This window comes from Echinops telfairi, unplaced genomic scaffold (genome assembly GCF_000313985.2).
Source record: "Echinops telfairi isolate 266 unplaced genomic scaffold, ASM31398v2 ScPeMD7_60;HRSCAF=208, whole genome shotgun sequence".
NCBI lineage: Eukaryota > Metazoa > Chordata > Mammalia > Afrosoricida > Tenrecidae > Echinops > Echinops telfairi.
Genome location: NW_022103958.1, coordinates 16,526,546 through 16,541,475, shown reverse-complemented (window position 1 = coordinate 16,541,475; position 14,930 = coordinate 16,526,546). Strand labels below are relative to the sequence as shown.

At 43.5% G+C, this 14,930-nt stretch overlaps 1 protein-coding gene across 12 annotated transcripts in view; it reads left to right on the top strand.

Annotated features, from left to right (window-relative positions):
* CD44 (CD44 molecule (Indian blood group)) overlaps positions 1-14,930 on the top strand; it is a 93,008-nt gene that overhangs the window by 60,361 nt on the left and 17,717 nt on the right. For 4 of the 12 annotated variants that reach the window (XM_045290857.1, XM_045290858.1, XM_045290854.1 and 1 more), the window contains 5 exons: positions 5,679-5,810; positions 9,184-9,285; positions 10,959-11,048; positions 11,828-12,034; positions 14,502-14,561. The exons of 1 other annotated variant lie outside the window; for it this stretch is intronic. In XM_045290857.1, the coding sequence (XP_045146792.1) occupies positions 5,679-5,810; positions 9,184-9,285; positions 10,959-11,048; positions 11,828-12,034; positions 14,502-14,561 (591 nt within the window). Of the gene's footprint in view, positions 1-733; positions 833-1,322; positions 1,440-4,129; positions 4,259-5,669; positions 5,811-9,183; positions 9,286-10,958; positions 11,049-11,827; positions 12,035-14,501; positions 14,562-14,930 lie in introns of all 12 variants that reach the window. 7 more of the 12 variants (XM_045290864.1, XM_045290856.1, XM_045290855.1 and 4 more) reach the window with 7 other exon arrangements.

Sequence of the window (14,930 nt, the reverse complement as noted above, 5' to 3'; positions counted from 1 at the left end):
ATGGTGGTGGGTGATTGCCTGTGCGCTTTCTGAACTGACTGTCTTTTTGCCTTTTATTAGCTATGATGACCCGCTCATGATATACTTGGTATTATTTGATAAGAAATCCAGGGGTGTTTGACAAATATTCGCACATGTATATCTGAATCATACTGATATTCTAAGCAGATTTTGTCCCCCTCAAAATCATCTACAGGAAAACTCTGGTTGCTCTAAGTGTTTTTCCCACAGTAAAATCTCTAACAAAATACAGTGACCGCCATGCTGTAATTTTCACATCCCCATCTCTTTAGTCTGAGGAAGTAGGAGGATCTACGCAGAGCACACTTGCCAGGGATGCAAACTCTTGGGGCTTTCGAGGATGGAGGGCCCCCACAGACGGCATGGATGTGCACAACTCGGATGTCTTTCGTTATCCTTGGTGGCGGGCTGCTGGTTGCAAAGGTCTTCTTCCTCGCGCTGCAGCTTCTCTGGCTGCTTTCTCTGGAAGATCTCATGTTCTGAACCTGGAAGTATTCTATAACAGAATGCAAAGGACACTGAGATGCTTTACAAGGTGACTGCCTCAAGCTGAAGACTCTCTCTTCTTTCTCTCCATTTCCACTCAAGTCATCTATATAACCTGCTGCAGGTGATTCAGCCTAGAGACTAAAGGAGGGGACAAGGTGCAAAACAAGTGGTGAAGGATCGAGAAATAAAAATGTTCTAATTGCTTCAATCATCATTATCACAGTTTCAACCACATCACGGCTGTCTCACTATACAAGACACGAGGACTGGAATCCATGGGACTCGGGCCTTTCACAACTCCAGACAACTACACCGATGACTGGTAATGGGTTATGTCAACTTCAATAAAGATCTCCCTATCCCCCCCGCCCTCAAATTCTGTGATACGGCCAATCATCAGGATTTCCTGGGAAATTTCAAAGGAATCCTATAACAGATTCGTTGTGTGCTTTCATGGGACCCCTCATGTCTGTCAATCATATTGTGTAGACATCGGTGTTTTATGTTGCTTCATTCTAAAAATGGATGCATTGAAATGATTTAAGGTGCTGCTCTTAACAGAGTGGTTATCATAGACTAACAAGTAATCATTGGACACTTGTGTGCTCATCGGTTTTCTCTTGGGAGTCATTAGTGAAACCATTGACAATTACTCAGAATAGTAGGGGTACTAGCTAGGCATGACAATGATTGAGAATCGTAGAATTTAGGCATACAGAGCGGTTAAAGAGCTTGTGCTACATCACGGAAAGACAGAACGTTAACGGTGGGTCAATAAAAAGTCACAGTGTATGCACTCATCGTTGCGACAGATCTGGACAGAAGTGGCATCAGTGCTCACGGAGAAAACTCGACCCAGGGACCGCAGCCTCCCCTCCTTCACCCTGAGCATCATGGCGACGTGGAGAGCCAGCATTCTACCAGCACAAGTAAGAAGGTGGCGGTCAGCAGGTCTAGCTTAGACAAGTTAGTGAAGTCATTCCAAAGAGCAGGGACCACTTTGGCTCTCTCTACTCTGTTCAGTCGTTTCTTTCATGTATAGAGCGTGAAAAGTTGCCAAGACTGCACGCACACGTTTTAGAAAGTGGAAATAATGCTAACTGTTCAGGTTATCCTAACATCCAAAATGTTAAAAAAAAAAAAAAAAAAAAAAGACATCTAATGTTTGTGTGAAAGGTTGCTTGAGGTTCTATCTTGATGGCGGTGGAGATGGTGGTGGTGTGTGTGTGTGTGTAAATGTACAGCAGATAGTGTGTTCTCTTGGGGCGTTCTATGGAAAGTGAAGCTGTCGTGTGCGATCTGGCAAGGGTAGGACTTGCCAAGTGAAACATTCTCTGGAATGCTTATTTTCTCTAAGGATCTTTGACGAATCCAGTTTCCTTTCCCCATTATGGTCCTCTCTGCATCAGATGAAGGCACCATGTGCTGTTCAGCATCAGTGAGTGGCTCGGATGATCGGTATTCTAATTCCACACCGCTCTTTTCTGTCTTTAGACACTGGTTAACCGAAGGCTGTGGTGCTCTCGTTGTTATTTCTATGTGTATACAAACGCCCTAGGTTTTCTCAAACAATCTCAAGTCTCAGAGACCACGGGGCTGAAAAAGAAAAGCCATTGTCATTGAGTCCGTTTTGACCCAGGGACCCTAGAGAACAGAGTAGAATGGCCCCCCAGGGCTTCCAAAGCTGTCATTCCCACTGAAGCAGACTGCCGCCTCTCTCCCGCAGAGGAGCTGGTGGATTTAAGCGCCTGACCTGTGGGTTAGCAGCTGAGCTCCTCACCATTGTCCCACCAGGGCCGTTACACAATGAGGATACAATTTTAGCAAGAAAGAAGGCTGTACTCTCTGTCATTAGTTCTCCGACAGACGGATAGCTGTCCTATTTGGAACAAAGGACGCTTTTGTTTTGTTGTAGCACTTTTACAACTCTGGTTCCACTATCATCTTCAGAGGTTTGAACATCCCTAAAGAAAAAATGTTTAAAAAATGACCAAGAGAGAAGTCCAAGAGAGAAACTGTAGGAGGTTGAGAATTCATGTCCCGCCACCCCCTAAAAACAAAACTGTTTCAGATATCAGCCAAGACCAGCTTACTAAGTTTTCTACACCTTCCACGGAGCACACCCAACAGGCCTAAACCTTAGTACGTTCCCCCAAGAAATGCAGCATGTACATCAGGGTGTCATGGACCGCGTTAACAAAGGAGTCAAAGGTTCTGTCCCAGTGCCCTCAGAATGCTAACATGATTGTTTCAAAATTATTTCAGAGAATGTGCACTTTCAAAACACTTGTGAGGCTTGGGTTGACTGGGTCTCCTAGCAAGGATGGGGGCATAATTATAAGGAAGGATCCTTTAAATGACCAGACATATGGAAATGGGAAAAAAAAAACCACAGCAATGTCTGTAGAAATTATCTTATTTATACTCACAAAACATAATGTTCTTCTAATTGGTGACCTGTGAGCTTTAGCAGATGAACAGTACAACTTCCAGAAGTGAGTCAGCCTCCCTATTGGAAATCCTGTACTCTTTTAACCCATCCTAATAATTTATACTGGAAAATACTGGGGAGTTACTGAGTACTTTATAAGTACTTTTTAAGTACTTTATGCTTATAAAGATAGTGATAGAAGAAGGATAGAGTGGTATGTGTGCACAGGTGTGTATTTCTTTTCCATTTTTTAAAGGGTTGAGTAATGTGGCAATCTACATTTGGGGCAGTTTTCCTCTTATGAATTATGCTTAGTGGTCTCTCCAACTCATTTGTCAGGAAGTAGAGAGTTAGTCAGCCAGAGGTAAAACTCAAGATTTGACTGTGTTTTTTCTTCTCCATCTGGAAAACCCCCCTACTGAAGGGGTTACCTGTGAACAGAGGGTTTACTCAGACAGGATATGTGAGCCCAGGTTGCTGGTAGGTGTCAAGGAGTTGGTTATGACTATGTGCAACGGTGTTGGTGACCCTGGTGGTACAACACTGCCCCGTCCTCTGCTGTTCTCCCAACTGGGGCTAGCTTTGAACCCATTGCGGTAGCCACTGTGTCCAATCCATTGTGTTCAGCCTCTTTTTTAATTTCAGACCTTCTATTCTAGCATGTTTGAGGTCCTTCTTCAGGGACTGGTCCCTCCTGATAACATGTCCAAAGTGTGGGAGACAATGTCTCTCCATCCTCCTTTCTAAGAAACCCTCTGGCAATACTTCTTCCAAGACAGATGTGTTCATTTCTCCAGCAGTCCATCCATTAATCTTGGCCAGCACCACCCTTCACAGGCATCGATTCTCCTGCTGTCTCCCTTACACACAGTCCCGCTTGCACATCCATGTGAGGCTGTGGACAAGACCATGTGAGACCATAGATGACAGGAAAATAAGAGTGGATGGAGACTCCAGAGGCTGTGGTCTAATCCTAACTTTCTCTCAATCTGCCTCCATGATTTTGAGCAAATCAAAATGGGCCCCGGATGTTTCATCTGAAAAGTTAAAGGATCGGGCCATTTGATTTATTATACCCGTTTGGGGATATCCTTTGTTAACTCGTCTTCTCCGTGTAGGTAGGAACATGGAGTGGCTGTTGTACACATATTGGGCAATAATGGCTCATAGCTCCCCTTCTTCTCACAGTCCTGACGACCCCTAGGAGTGTAGCTGAGGAAACAGCTATGCAGAAGGAGCCGTGGTTTGGGGATGGCTGGCCTGGGGAACATTCCCAAACACCCAAAGAAGACTCCCATTCGACAACAGGAGCACCCGGTAATAGATAGTTTAATAAGAAAACTTGGGCGGAAGCTTCCTTCTGAATTAAATGTTGGATGCTGAAGATATTGAACAAAGGACCAGTCTTGAAGTAATTGTCACAGACATTAATGTTCCTTAATAAAGTCTGAAGCAATCAACCCCAACCTAACCCTTACTGATCATAGCAAATCCCCTGAGTAGAGTGGATATTGGCAGGCAGAGGAGACCCAGGGACTCCACCTGGAGGATGTCACTTTCAGAGCTAGTTTGGGGCATCCCCTAGAGAGACTATCGCAAAAAACCCGACCTTATAAACGCTCTTTCCTATTTTGTAAAGAAATCATCAACCTAGTTCTATGAGGTACTGAGTTACTGAGAAGCATTTTGTTGGGACCCCAGTATTTGAAGAAACGGCACTAGGCTGTTTGAAATAGAAAACGAAAAGAAAAGACATCTGTCTGTTGTCAGTTGGCCCTTTGTTCCTTTCTCTGCTTGGTGATTTCTCCTTGAGGGTACAATGCTAAAGGCATTTTCCCTATTCTTGAATTGTGGGATTACGGAAATGGGACTGAAGTCTTGTCATCCTCTCTAAGTGATGTCAGATAACCTAACTTTGCAAGCTCCTACATCATCATTCTTTTGTCCGTGTGACATATGCCTTGAAATGCATCATGTCTTATAAAAGAATGCAAATTCCACACTTTCATGTGGTATCAGTGAGCGGTATCTCTGTATCTCTATTTACAATATTGGCTGTATTGCATAATGTCCTTCCACTGTGTGGCAACTTCTGAATGCAGCTCAGGCACAGCGATGGATTCAGCCTGGCTCTGTGATAGGGGTCGTTGCGAATGGGCTACTAGCATACTCTTTTCTACATGTATTTCTTCATGGGCTAAGAGCAAAGTAAAGGCACGTATTGCATACTTCTGTGGCACTTCTGGCCAGAAATCCCATTGTCAGAAGGTAATGCTTCTGATGGATTTGATTCATCCTTTTGAGATGAATGGCTTTTGCCTTGATGTCTATCCGATGGACAATTGTTATCTGATTCCTTGGCTGCGTGTTTGGGGGGATGCGCTTCTCTGGATAGTTCCTGGGCTGCACTCTTGGGTCTATCACTTCCTCATTTAGGAGACTGTAGCAACATGGCATGGATAACGTGCTGCTCTTTCATCTCCTCTAGATGTCAATACCTCACGCTCTAGCCACTGCTAAAGTTCTTAACGTTTTTGCAGTTCCCCTGTTCACATGCTGATTGAGAAGAAAATGAGCATGTATGAACTGGAACATGCTCAAACACTCTGCATTGCCACAGCCTCCTTGCCCACTAGCTGGCAAAGATGGTTTCGTTGACTTGTCTGTGAATAGCATTTACCAGGCCAAATGTCGATTAACACTTTGACAATTGCTTGAAATTGCATGATCACGACAGCCTCAGCCCACGACAGCCACACAAATCAAAGAGTGACAACATCTAATCCAGAGGACAGCAGCTCCTGGATGGATTTCTTGGACCCAATCTCACATCCGATGGGGCGAGGTCATCAAACAGGAAGAACCACGGGTAATAGACTCTGCGCTTTTTTTCCTACATTATGATTTTGGAATCTACCACAGAATCGTTGTCCTGGAGATACGCTCTTTAGACTAGTCCACTCTCCTAGGGAGGAACTGGAAGGGTCCTTAAAAATTCATTTTCTTTGTGGGAATGGTGAACAGATTCATCACCTTCTCCTGGGCAGATCATGATGAATTTTGCAGTCGGGTTAAAGAAGACTTAGCCCAGGAATGATGGGAGTGGAAGTCATTTCCTGGGAGGCAGGGGCAGTCAGGGTTTTTATTTTTGACTTCTGCCTGGAAGGTTTTAAATAGAGCTAAGTAATGGATTCAATGACTATTGCCATTGTAGACCCCAAAATGTATTTATTGTTAGGAGAGAAACCTGAGGTGTCGAAACCTGGTGACTAGTCATTTCACACAGGTAACTACAAGGCTCAGAAAGCATTTTTCTTTCCTCTGGTCATATTCAGAGATAATTCAGTACCAACAGAAGGATTTAGGATGTAGCCCACACTTCACCTTCCACAAATGTTGGTGAGCTTAATGGATGGTCAACTTCTTTTTAAGTTTGTGAACTTAATTTTTGGAATCCCAGCTTACTGAAATACCATTTTAAAAATTTATCTACAAATAATTCAAAAATGGAATTAAAAGAGAGACAGATACCAGTAGTCACACTGTAATATTATAAGGGAAGATTGTGATTTTATCTGAGCAATTTTTAAAATCATTTTATTGGGGGCTCATACAACTCTTATCACAATCCATACATACATCAATAGTATAAAGCACATTTGTACATTCATTGCCCTCCTCATTTTCCCCCGTCCCTCCCCGCTCCCCACTCCCCCATGAACCCTTGATAATTTATGAATTATTATTTTGTCGTATCTTGCCCTGTCTGTATCTCAGCAATTTTTATATTTAAAAATATCTAGCCTTGTCCTAACAGAAGACACCCTTTCTGAGAGTTTCCAGCGGTTGGTAGCAGGTGGTCCTCCTTTGTTCGCGTCTTTAAGAATTGAAGAGTCCCTGCTCCTTCCTAAACCCATGCACAGAGTTAGTCAGGTGTTTTTAAAATTAAATATGATGTGCTCGTGACCGAAAAGTAGCGTGCCCAACAAGGATTCATAACAAGCCAAACCAAGAGAACCAACATAGGCGTGTGGCTTTCCAATCATAGCATGGAATACGCTCTCTGGACTCAGCTCGTCAAGGGCAGGCAGGGTAGAAACTTACCGAAATGTGTCCTAAGAGCACAGTGATTATGTCTCTCAGTATTGAGCATATATAAAGTTAACTTCAAAAATGAAGCCTAGATCTTATATAATTGCATTTCTTTAGAACACTTAGCACCCATACCTCCCTCAAATATTACTCATCAGATATCCCTTAACCTACAATGCATATTAAATAGGTGCTATTACACAAAGCATCATGGAGACACAAAGATATTCAATTTATGGTATGCTCTTAAGAAAGATAGGATGTAAAGTTGTACCACCTGGGAAACCCTGGAGAGTTGCTGCCCCTTTGGGTTTCTGAGGCTGTAAACCTTCATGGAAGCAGAGATCTCTCTCTCTTTTTTTCCCATGGAGGAGCTGGTAAGTATGAATGACTGGCCTCTGGACTAGCAGCCCAATGCACATCCCATGACATCATCAGAGGTTCTTTATAACTACCTACGATACACGGTCTAACTCTAGGAGACAGTACATAGTAAGCAGCACATGAACATTGCCCGCAGTAACCTTGTCCCCAAATTCAGTGAAGCCCCCAGCTAGCTTCAAAGAAAGGCACATTAGATCTAGTTTAGAACCATGTGGGGCCGAGGCTGGGGGAAACCTGCCTACACAGAGAAGTACGGGAATTTTTCTCGGAAGAAGACTCCTGTAAGAGAGGAGAGTCATAAACACAGGAAAGCACAGGAGTGGCTTCATCAGCAGGGAGTGAGTCTGTCTGGCAGGCTTTACCGGTTGTATAACCGAAGATACGTTTGCAGGACTGGCTTGGGGCCATGGTACCAAGTGACTGCAGTACCTCATGCAGATCCAGCCCAAATGTTAGGGACACACCTGCGAGGGACTCTGAGCACATGCTGGGTGAGAAAGCAAGCCAGTCCAAGAACTTCAGGATCAATAGTACATTTCTAGGTCAGTGAAGAGCGTTTCCCTTAAACTGGTGAACATGACAAGAACAATATGGTTGCCTTTGACCATAAAATGCTTTTGGTACCTTTTGACGATTCTACTTATAAAAGGGGAGGTGCACCAGAGTCAGACCCTTCAACTAGCAAGGGTTTTTCTGGAAGGGAATCCAGTTGGGATTTTTATTGAAGTGTGCTGGCTCTTCCATGTTTCTTGAAATTTAGGATGGAATCATGCATGTTTTGGTCCTCCAAAGATTTTGATCGCCTTATCTTTCTGAGTGTAAAGCTGCAGTGCAGAGGTGGGCGTCCAACCATCAGTGCTTCCCCCGGAGTTGTTTGGAATTGATTACATTTGGCTTTGATTGAATGGCCGAGTCAGCAACGTGAATGATCTTGATGGGTTGTTTGACCCATATTTCACTTAGGACTTGTTATTTCCGTGCAGGAGATCTGTGATATCTATTCAAGATAACATTTACAAAGACTTCGGTGACATGTTGGCAGCGTTCACCGTGGTGCATGTTTTATTGTATTTAGCTATTAGAGTGGTTCAGTGACACTCGCTGCTTCGTCTTCCGGTCCTCATGCACTTCCAGCCACCTCTCCTAGGAAGCCTCCAGTGATAGGGCTCTGCTTCCATGTGCACACTCACTGTGGGACGAGAGGGGACTAAGTAAGGAGGCAAGGAACCCCTGTGACGCACTGCCATCAAATTGATTCCAGCTCAGAGTGATCCTAGGAGTCAAACCCAGTGAGGGAGAGGGCTGCAAGAAAGCACCTTTGGCAAGTAGAAGCTGCGAGAAAATGGGGTGTAAGTTGGTGCCTTTTGCATTGTCTTTGTGTGCCCAATGAAGCGAGCTTTTAAGAAAGCCGATGGAATGGGACAAGTCATCCATCATTGGTCATCTTTCTGTCTGTCCATAAGGCTAGGGAGTTCCCTCCTGCACTCATGTTAGTACTCTGCAGGCAGCCTTCCAAACTGAGCAAAAGACAAGCACAAGTCATAGATTTTACCAAATTTGCCACTTTAATGAAAGGCAGTTGCTTTTGGGGGTGTTCTTTCGAAGAAACCGTAATCGATCTTATTTCAGGAGACCGGAAATAGTAGATGTTTTCTTTTCTCTTATCCCTGATTTGAATATAAACGCAATTCAGCAACAGACTACAAAAACCACTCCCAGGCAGTGGCTTAGGTAAGCAAGCAATAACACTGATTTAATTCCTCCAGATATGGAATCCAGTCATAGTCCAACGCTTCAGCCTACTGAAGATCCAGACAGTGGTTTGGTGGATGACTTGGACAGAGCAGGACCTCTGTCAATGACAACGCGTAAGGATGCCGCCAACCAGCCACTCATGTAGCTGCATTCCTGCATCTGCTCTGCCAGAGCTTGGTGGTGGAATGGTGCCCTTGATCCTGCGTAGATCAGCTCAGCCTGGGGTGTAAAAGCTATCTGCATTGTCTGTTGTTCCTCCGAGGTGCTTCTTGAAATCTGTTTTCCTTCATTCTTGATGCTGCCTGGGTTCACTGCTTTCTGAATTTAAAAAAAGCAAAGGTGGTGGGACTCCAATCGTGTAGCTTGCTCTTTCTTCTCTACGTAGTCATGTCAATGAAACTCAAGGCCACGGTGAGGACCGTGATATCTTCTTGTTTTTACTGACCATCCCCTTTGCCCTGATCAAGGTAGAAGGGGCCAGGGTTATTTAGAAAGGGGGCAGAAATCAGATCCGTCCACAGAGGAGGGCAACACATGTTGTTGGCAATTGGTGAAAGCAGGAGGGGCCCTAAAACAACAACAACAAGCAACATGTCACTATCTTTCTCTCATGAAACAGCTGGTAGGAATCAATACTAAATTTCTAGTCCCCCAATTTCCACTTTATGGACAGGGATATCCAAGTTATCAGTGCATAAGGTCAGTCCTCCTTTTTCTGGCAGAACATGAAAGTAATGCAGAATTCAGAGGATCATCTGCCTCCTCTCACCACTTGCTACACATAATGGGCAGAGTCCTTCAAGTGAGACCTTGCAGGCGAATGACAGAACCAGCCAGTCGTGTTGATTGTCAACAATGTAAACAGCACGGTGTTAAGCATCAAAGAAGATGCAAAGAATGCCTCCCGCTCTAGATGGGCTCTCCCACTTACCTTTATTCAGACTGGAGCTTTGGGAATGTGTTTCTCCTGACTGTCATATGAATTTGGTGGTGCTCACGGATGCACTTGATGAGCTCTTCCAGGTGTTGACAAAGGCGAACACCTTTCTTAGAACACCAAGGTCACGCGCACAAAAGAAAATGACTTAGATTTGGCAGCGATTCAACCACAAATTAATGCATGTCACTGAAGGTCCTGTGTTTGCCCAGGCAAGCGTTTCCTTGGCGCAATGATGAAAATCCCATCCACCGATGAAATAAAAAACCCAGTAATAGAGTAAAATGGCAATTTCCAGGGAATGCTCTTTACAGGGGCTCTCGGAGTTTGTGTCTAACTTGGAACTGAGTTACTTGAGTGGGTTATTCTCCAGGCACCCCTGCCTCTCTTGTTACCAATGTGTCACCTACTGCTGCGGCATTGAAGTCCACGACCCTCTCACTTCTGGATCCATGGTCAAGTGCTTTGATTGCTGTTAGGGATCCTGAGATCCAAGCATTCCTTTTCCCAGGTGTCTGTGTTCTCTGCTTGTACTGAGTGGCTGAGAGCAAGACATTGGTATCGGGATGATCCGTGGTGGACTCAGGCTTTGAGTTACCTTTAACCTGGCCACTTTACTGTTGCTGATTGGTCTGATGATGGTCTGTCTTAGGGGGCAACCGAGGGGCCAACAGGAACTCTTGTACTTTTTTCAAGCAATTGTAAGAGAACGATGTGCACAAACTTTGTCTCTCTTCTGCGCTTACCCATCTCGGACATTTCCATAGTTAGATCTTCCCTGTTAGTAGATAACAGAGAAATTGTATCGTGGTTTCCCTGTAACACTGGATTCATCCCTCACTGAAACAGAGGAGAGCCATTCTCACAGCTTCTCGACAGAACATGGAGGCGTGGAAGAAGCTCAGGACCACCCAACAGCTCCTGCAGCAGCATCCAGCAGTAAGAACGAGAAAGCCCCGATGTGGCGACTCTTGATTTGAAAAGAAATACAATGTGGGGTGCTTTTGCTGGGTCTTTGGTGGAGGTGCACCGGACTGCGGCTGTGTTGTTTCTTTTGATTAGAGGGTGCCCCTGGTGACGGTTCTCGGTGATTTTTCTGCTTTGTAGACCTCATGGGGCATTAAATGCGAACTATATCTCTTAATCCTGATGAGTTAGTGTCTGAGTTTAAAACGAATGAATCACTCGTGTATGATTGATGAGTAGTGTGAATGTCTCCATTACATCCCTCTCTTTACTCCTCGCGTGAACAATATTATTTTGTCATCTGTCTTCAGGACCAGAAATCCATGGTGCTATTGACAAAGAAGGAGGGCCCCTTCTGACAAAGAAAAATAAATAAATTGGAAGTATAAGAGCTTTGAAATAGTATTTTACCATTCAGTCCAATGGTGTATGTCCAGTACCTCAACTAGTACATGAGCTTCAAGGTGGCAGCTGAAGTGACACAAAACTTACCTTAGCATGCCAAGCAGAGGGTGCAGCAAATGTCCCTTCTGTGTGTTAGCATCACGGAGCTCTCTTCTGCGGAATACTATCCGGGTAGAGTCGGTGAGAGTATTGGTTGCTCAACAGTGTAATGGCCTTCAGTAGCTTGTGCTCATTGTTCATGAATGGACAGGAAAGGTTTTCTCAGCAATTGCATGTAGTATTGACCAGCGCACAGTGGACAATGGCTTTACGAATGCGGGTTCACTGTTGATTCCACCTCCATACAGCTAGCAATGATGACAGAGGTGGGGCGAGAGGTGAAAATCTTCCTGAAGACTCAGCTCCGTCAGTAGAAAGTTATACTCCTCGTTCCCCAGACCCAGAGGCAAACAGGACGCTCACCTCAGTCACCCCTGCTATGACCCAGCCCCCTGGAGTTAACGAAGTTGCTGTTATTGGAGATTCCAACTCTGATGTAGGACATTTACTTCCAGGTAATTTGGACACTGTTACCCGGTTTGCTTTCTCTATAGGAAGAAACAACACCTACTTTCATCTTATGGGGAAGATTTCCTGTCTGGGTTGTAAGATGGGAATGGCTGTGACCACCAGCCATCAACACTAGGACAAGTCACCTTGCAGGGGGACACATGAAATTAAATAATGCTTTCATTTGCCAGTGTAATTTCTGATTCTTTTTTTGAATTGGTTATTTTGATGGAACGTATTCATCTTGTTCCTAATCTTGTGATATATTAAGTTGAATCATGAAATGGGAAGATCAAAATAGTTGACTATGTGCAGTTTCATGTGATTCAAGTAATATATTTTTCCTACTTAGTAAGGATTTGCCAACGTGCATGATAAATTTCCTTTACCTAATAGCCTGCCTCTGAAATCATGACCTTCTTTTATTGTTGCTGTAAAAGTATAGACAACACAACACTTGCTGAAATGATCTTTTATTGTTTATCGATGAATTTGACTTTTGGTGAAGGGTTGATGGATAAATCTCATTATCATATGCATTTTAAACTTATTAACCATTGGGCATCAGAGTTTAACTTGAAGACGCAGGGTGGAGCATTTTTTCTCAAACAATAAGTCCTCTTTGCTGCTGTTTTTCTTTATTTCTCCATTTGCATTAAGAAATGGAAACTGAAGAAAAGGGGATGGAAAAATACTCACTTTGGTCAGGAACCTAAAAATGGCCTCTCTCTTCCTAGTACTGGTTCTTCAAATGTTTCTTATCACTCAACCACTACAGTGTAGGAAAGATTAGTGACTTTAAATATACATTTTTTCTGTAGGAGGAAACTTTTTTTCCTGAAAAAAGAAAAAATATCTAATGAGAACCTGAACACAGATGACAGTCATCCTGCTCTGACTGATGTGGGACAGACAACCCAGAATGCCTCTTTCTTCTGGGCTGTCCACGCCCAGGCTTCCAGGGGAAAATGGAAAAAATAAAATACTGATTCGGACAATATTGGCAAGGCAAGGCCTTTTAAACCTACTAGATTTTTATTCAGCATGAGCTCTCCAATTATAAAAAATTCCAAATACCATTGTTAGCATTCTTCTGGGGAAATGAATCAGTGTTGCCAATACATATTTTTTTCTTGGTAAAATAAGGCCTATGGTACAATCGAAAAAGTTAGATTTTTAAATGACAATTTTAATAGTTACAATATCCTAAGACAATATCTTAATTATTATTAGATTAAACAAGTCTTGTCTGTCCATACTTTTTCTTCAGTCTTTATGCTTAATGTTAAGAACTAAAACATTTGGGATTGTGATGGTAGTGGTATTGGTGATGGTAGCAGTGTGGTGGTGGTGGTGGTGGTGGTGGTGGTAGACTTGGTGATGGTGATGGGGATGGGGATGGTGATAGAGTTGGTGATGGTGACAGAGTTGGTGATGGTGATGGAGTTGGTGATGGTGATGAAGATTGGCAGATTGGTGTTGGCATTTCAGCACATGCTGTTTTCGGTTATTCTAATCGTCAATCAAGGAACAAAGAAATCTGTCTCTCTGGTGCAATTATCTGACAGTCACCACTGACATCTCCTCTAATCAAGGAACTATTGATGATCGGGTCTCGGTATATTCCTTAAAGGTACCTTGTTATGGAGAATAATAGGAAATTTATGAAACCATTGTTCTGTGGGGTGTTTTTTTGTTTTTGTTTTTTTCTGAAGACTTTAATAGACCCTTCGGCATTGTATATGGGTGGAGAAAGGAGTTTTTAAAGAAGAGAAGGAGTTTCCTTATACAGAATCCAAGGTTTACCCATGGATTTAAATTTGATCAATTCCTGAGCTCTTCTTCATCTAAAACCCTTGGGTAATGGATGCCTAAGATGATGGATTATATTAACTATTGGGACTGAAGATATAATTTAATTAAAAATATATTATTATTTTAAACTTATCCTAGCCCTCAGATGTACATTGTTCATGTATTAACCATCACTCTTCCTTCCCGTTTCAGTCTTTCTAAATATGTAATTCGCTTTTCTCTCTGGGGCTGGACATAGTTAAATTCCAAGATCCCTTATTGTGGACCCAACCCTTTTTCTATTTTCTGTATTCATAAATTTTTTAAAAATGTTTCATGCCCTGAGAAAAACACCCGAATATTGTTTGTTAAAGTGTTCTTTGACCCAGTTCTCAGATGTCTACCCAAGCCATACGTCATTGTGGTCCCCCTTCGTGTCTCGCGTTGTGCCCGTTTTCTTCAGTTTGATTACCACGCTAGCCTGCTCACTTGTGGCTTAGCAATGAGTGGCCAGGACTCTCCTGGAACCATCCTCAGATTCTTTGCCATCACGTTTCTGGTTACTTTTAATGGCTGAACTTCATGATGGGCTGTCTGACAGTTTGAACAGGAGGTGAGGCAGATGGCTGTGAAAGTGGACACTCCCGATACTGAACCTTCTTCGATTGCTCCTTACAGAACACCGAGACGAGGGAACTGGTGGTAGGTCCCATACCACTCATGGATCAGAGTCAGATGGTGAGTGTGAGCGGCTTTCCATATTAACGGTCACCATAACCACTGAGATTTCTGAGTGATTATTGTGGAAGTATGCTTTGTGTCTCTTGAATAGTGGTTCTCAAAGATTTTAATGATGCATCAGATTCCAGTTGACTCCAACTCAGGGTGACCCCATGTGCATAGGATTAGAACTGAGCTGCATTGGATTATGGATGGGTGATTTTTCAGAAGTAGACCTCTGGGCCTTTCCTCTAAGATGCCTCTGGGTGGACTCAAACTCCCAAACATTGGGTTATCAATGAAAGCGTCCTAGCCATTTGAGCCAGGCAAGTTTACGAAATCACACTATCGAGCCCCACCCTCAGAGTTTCTGATTCCGGAGGTCTG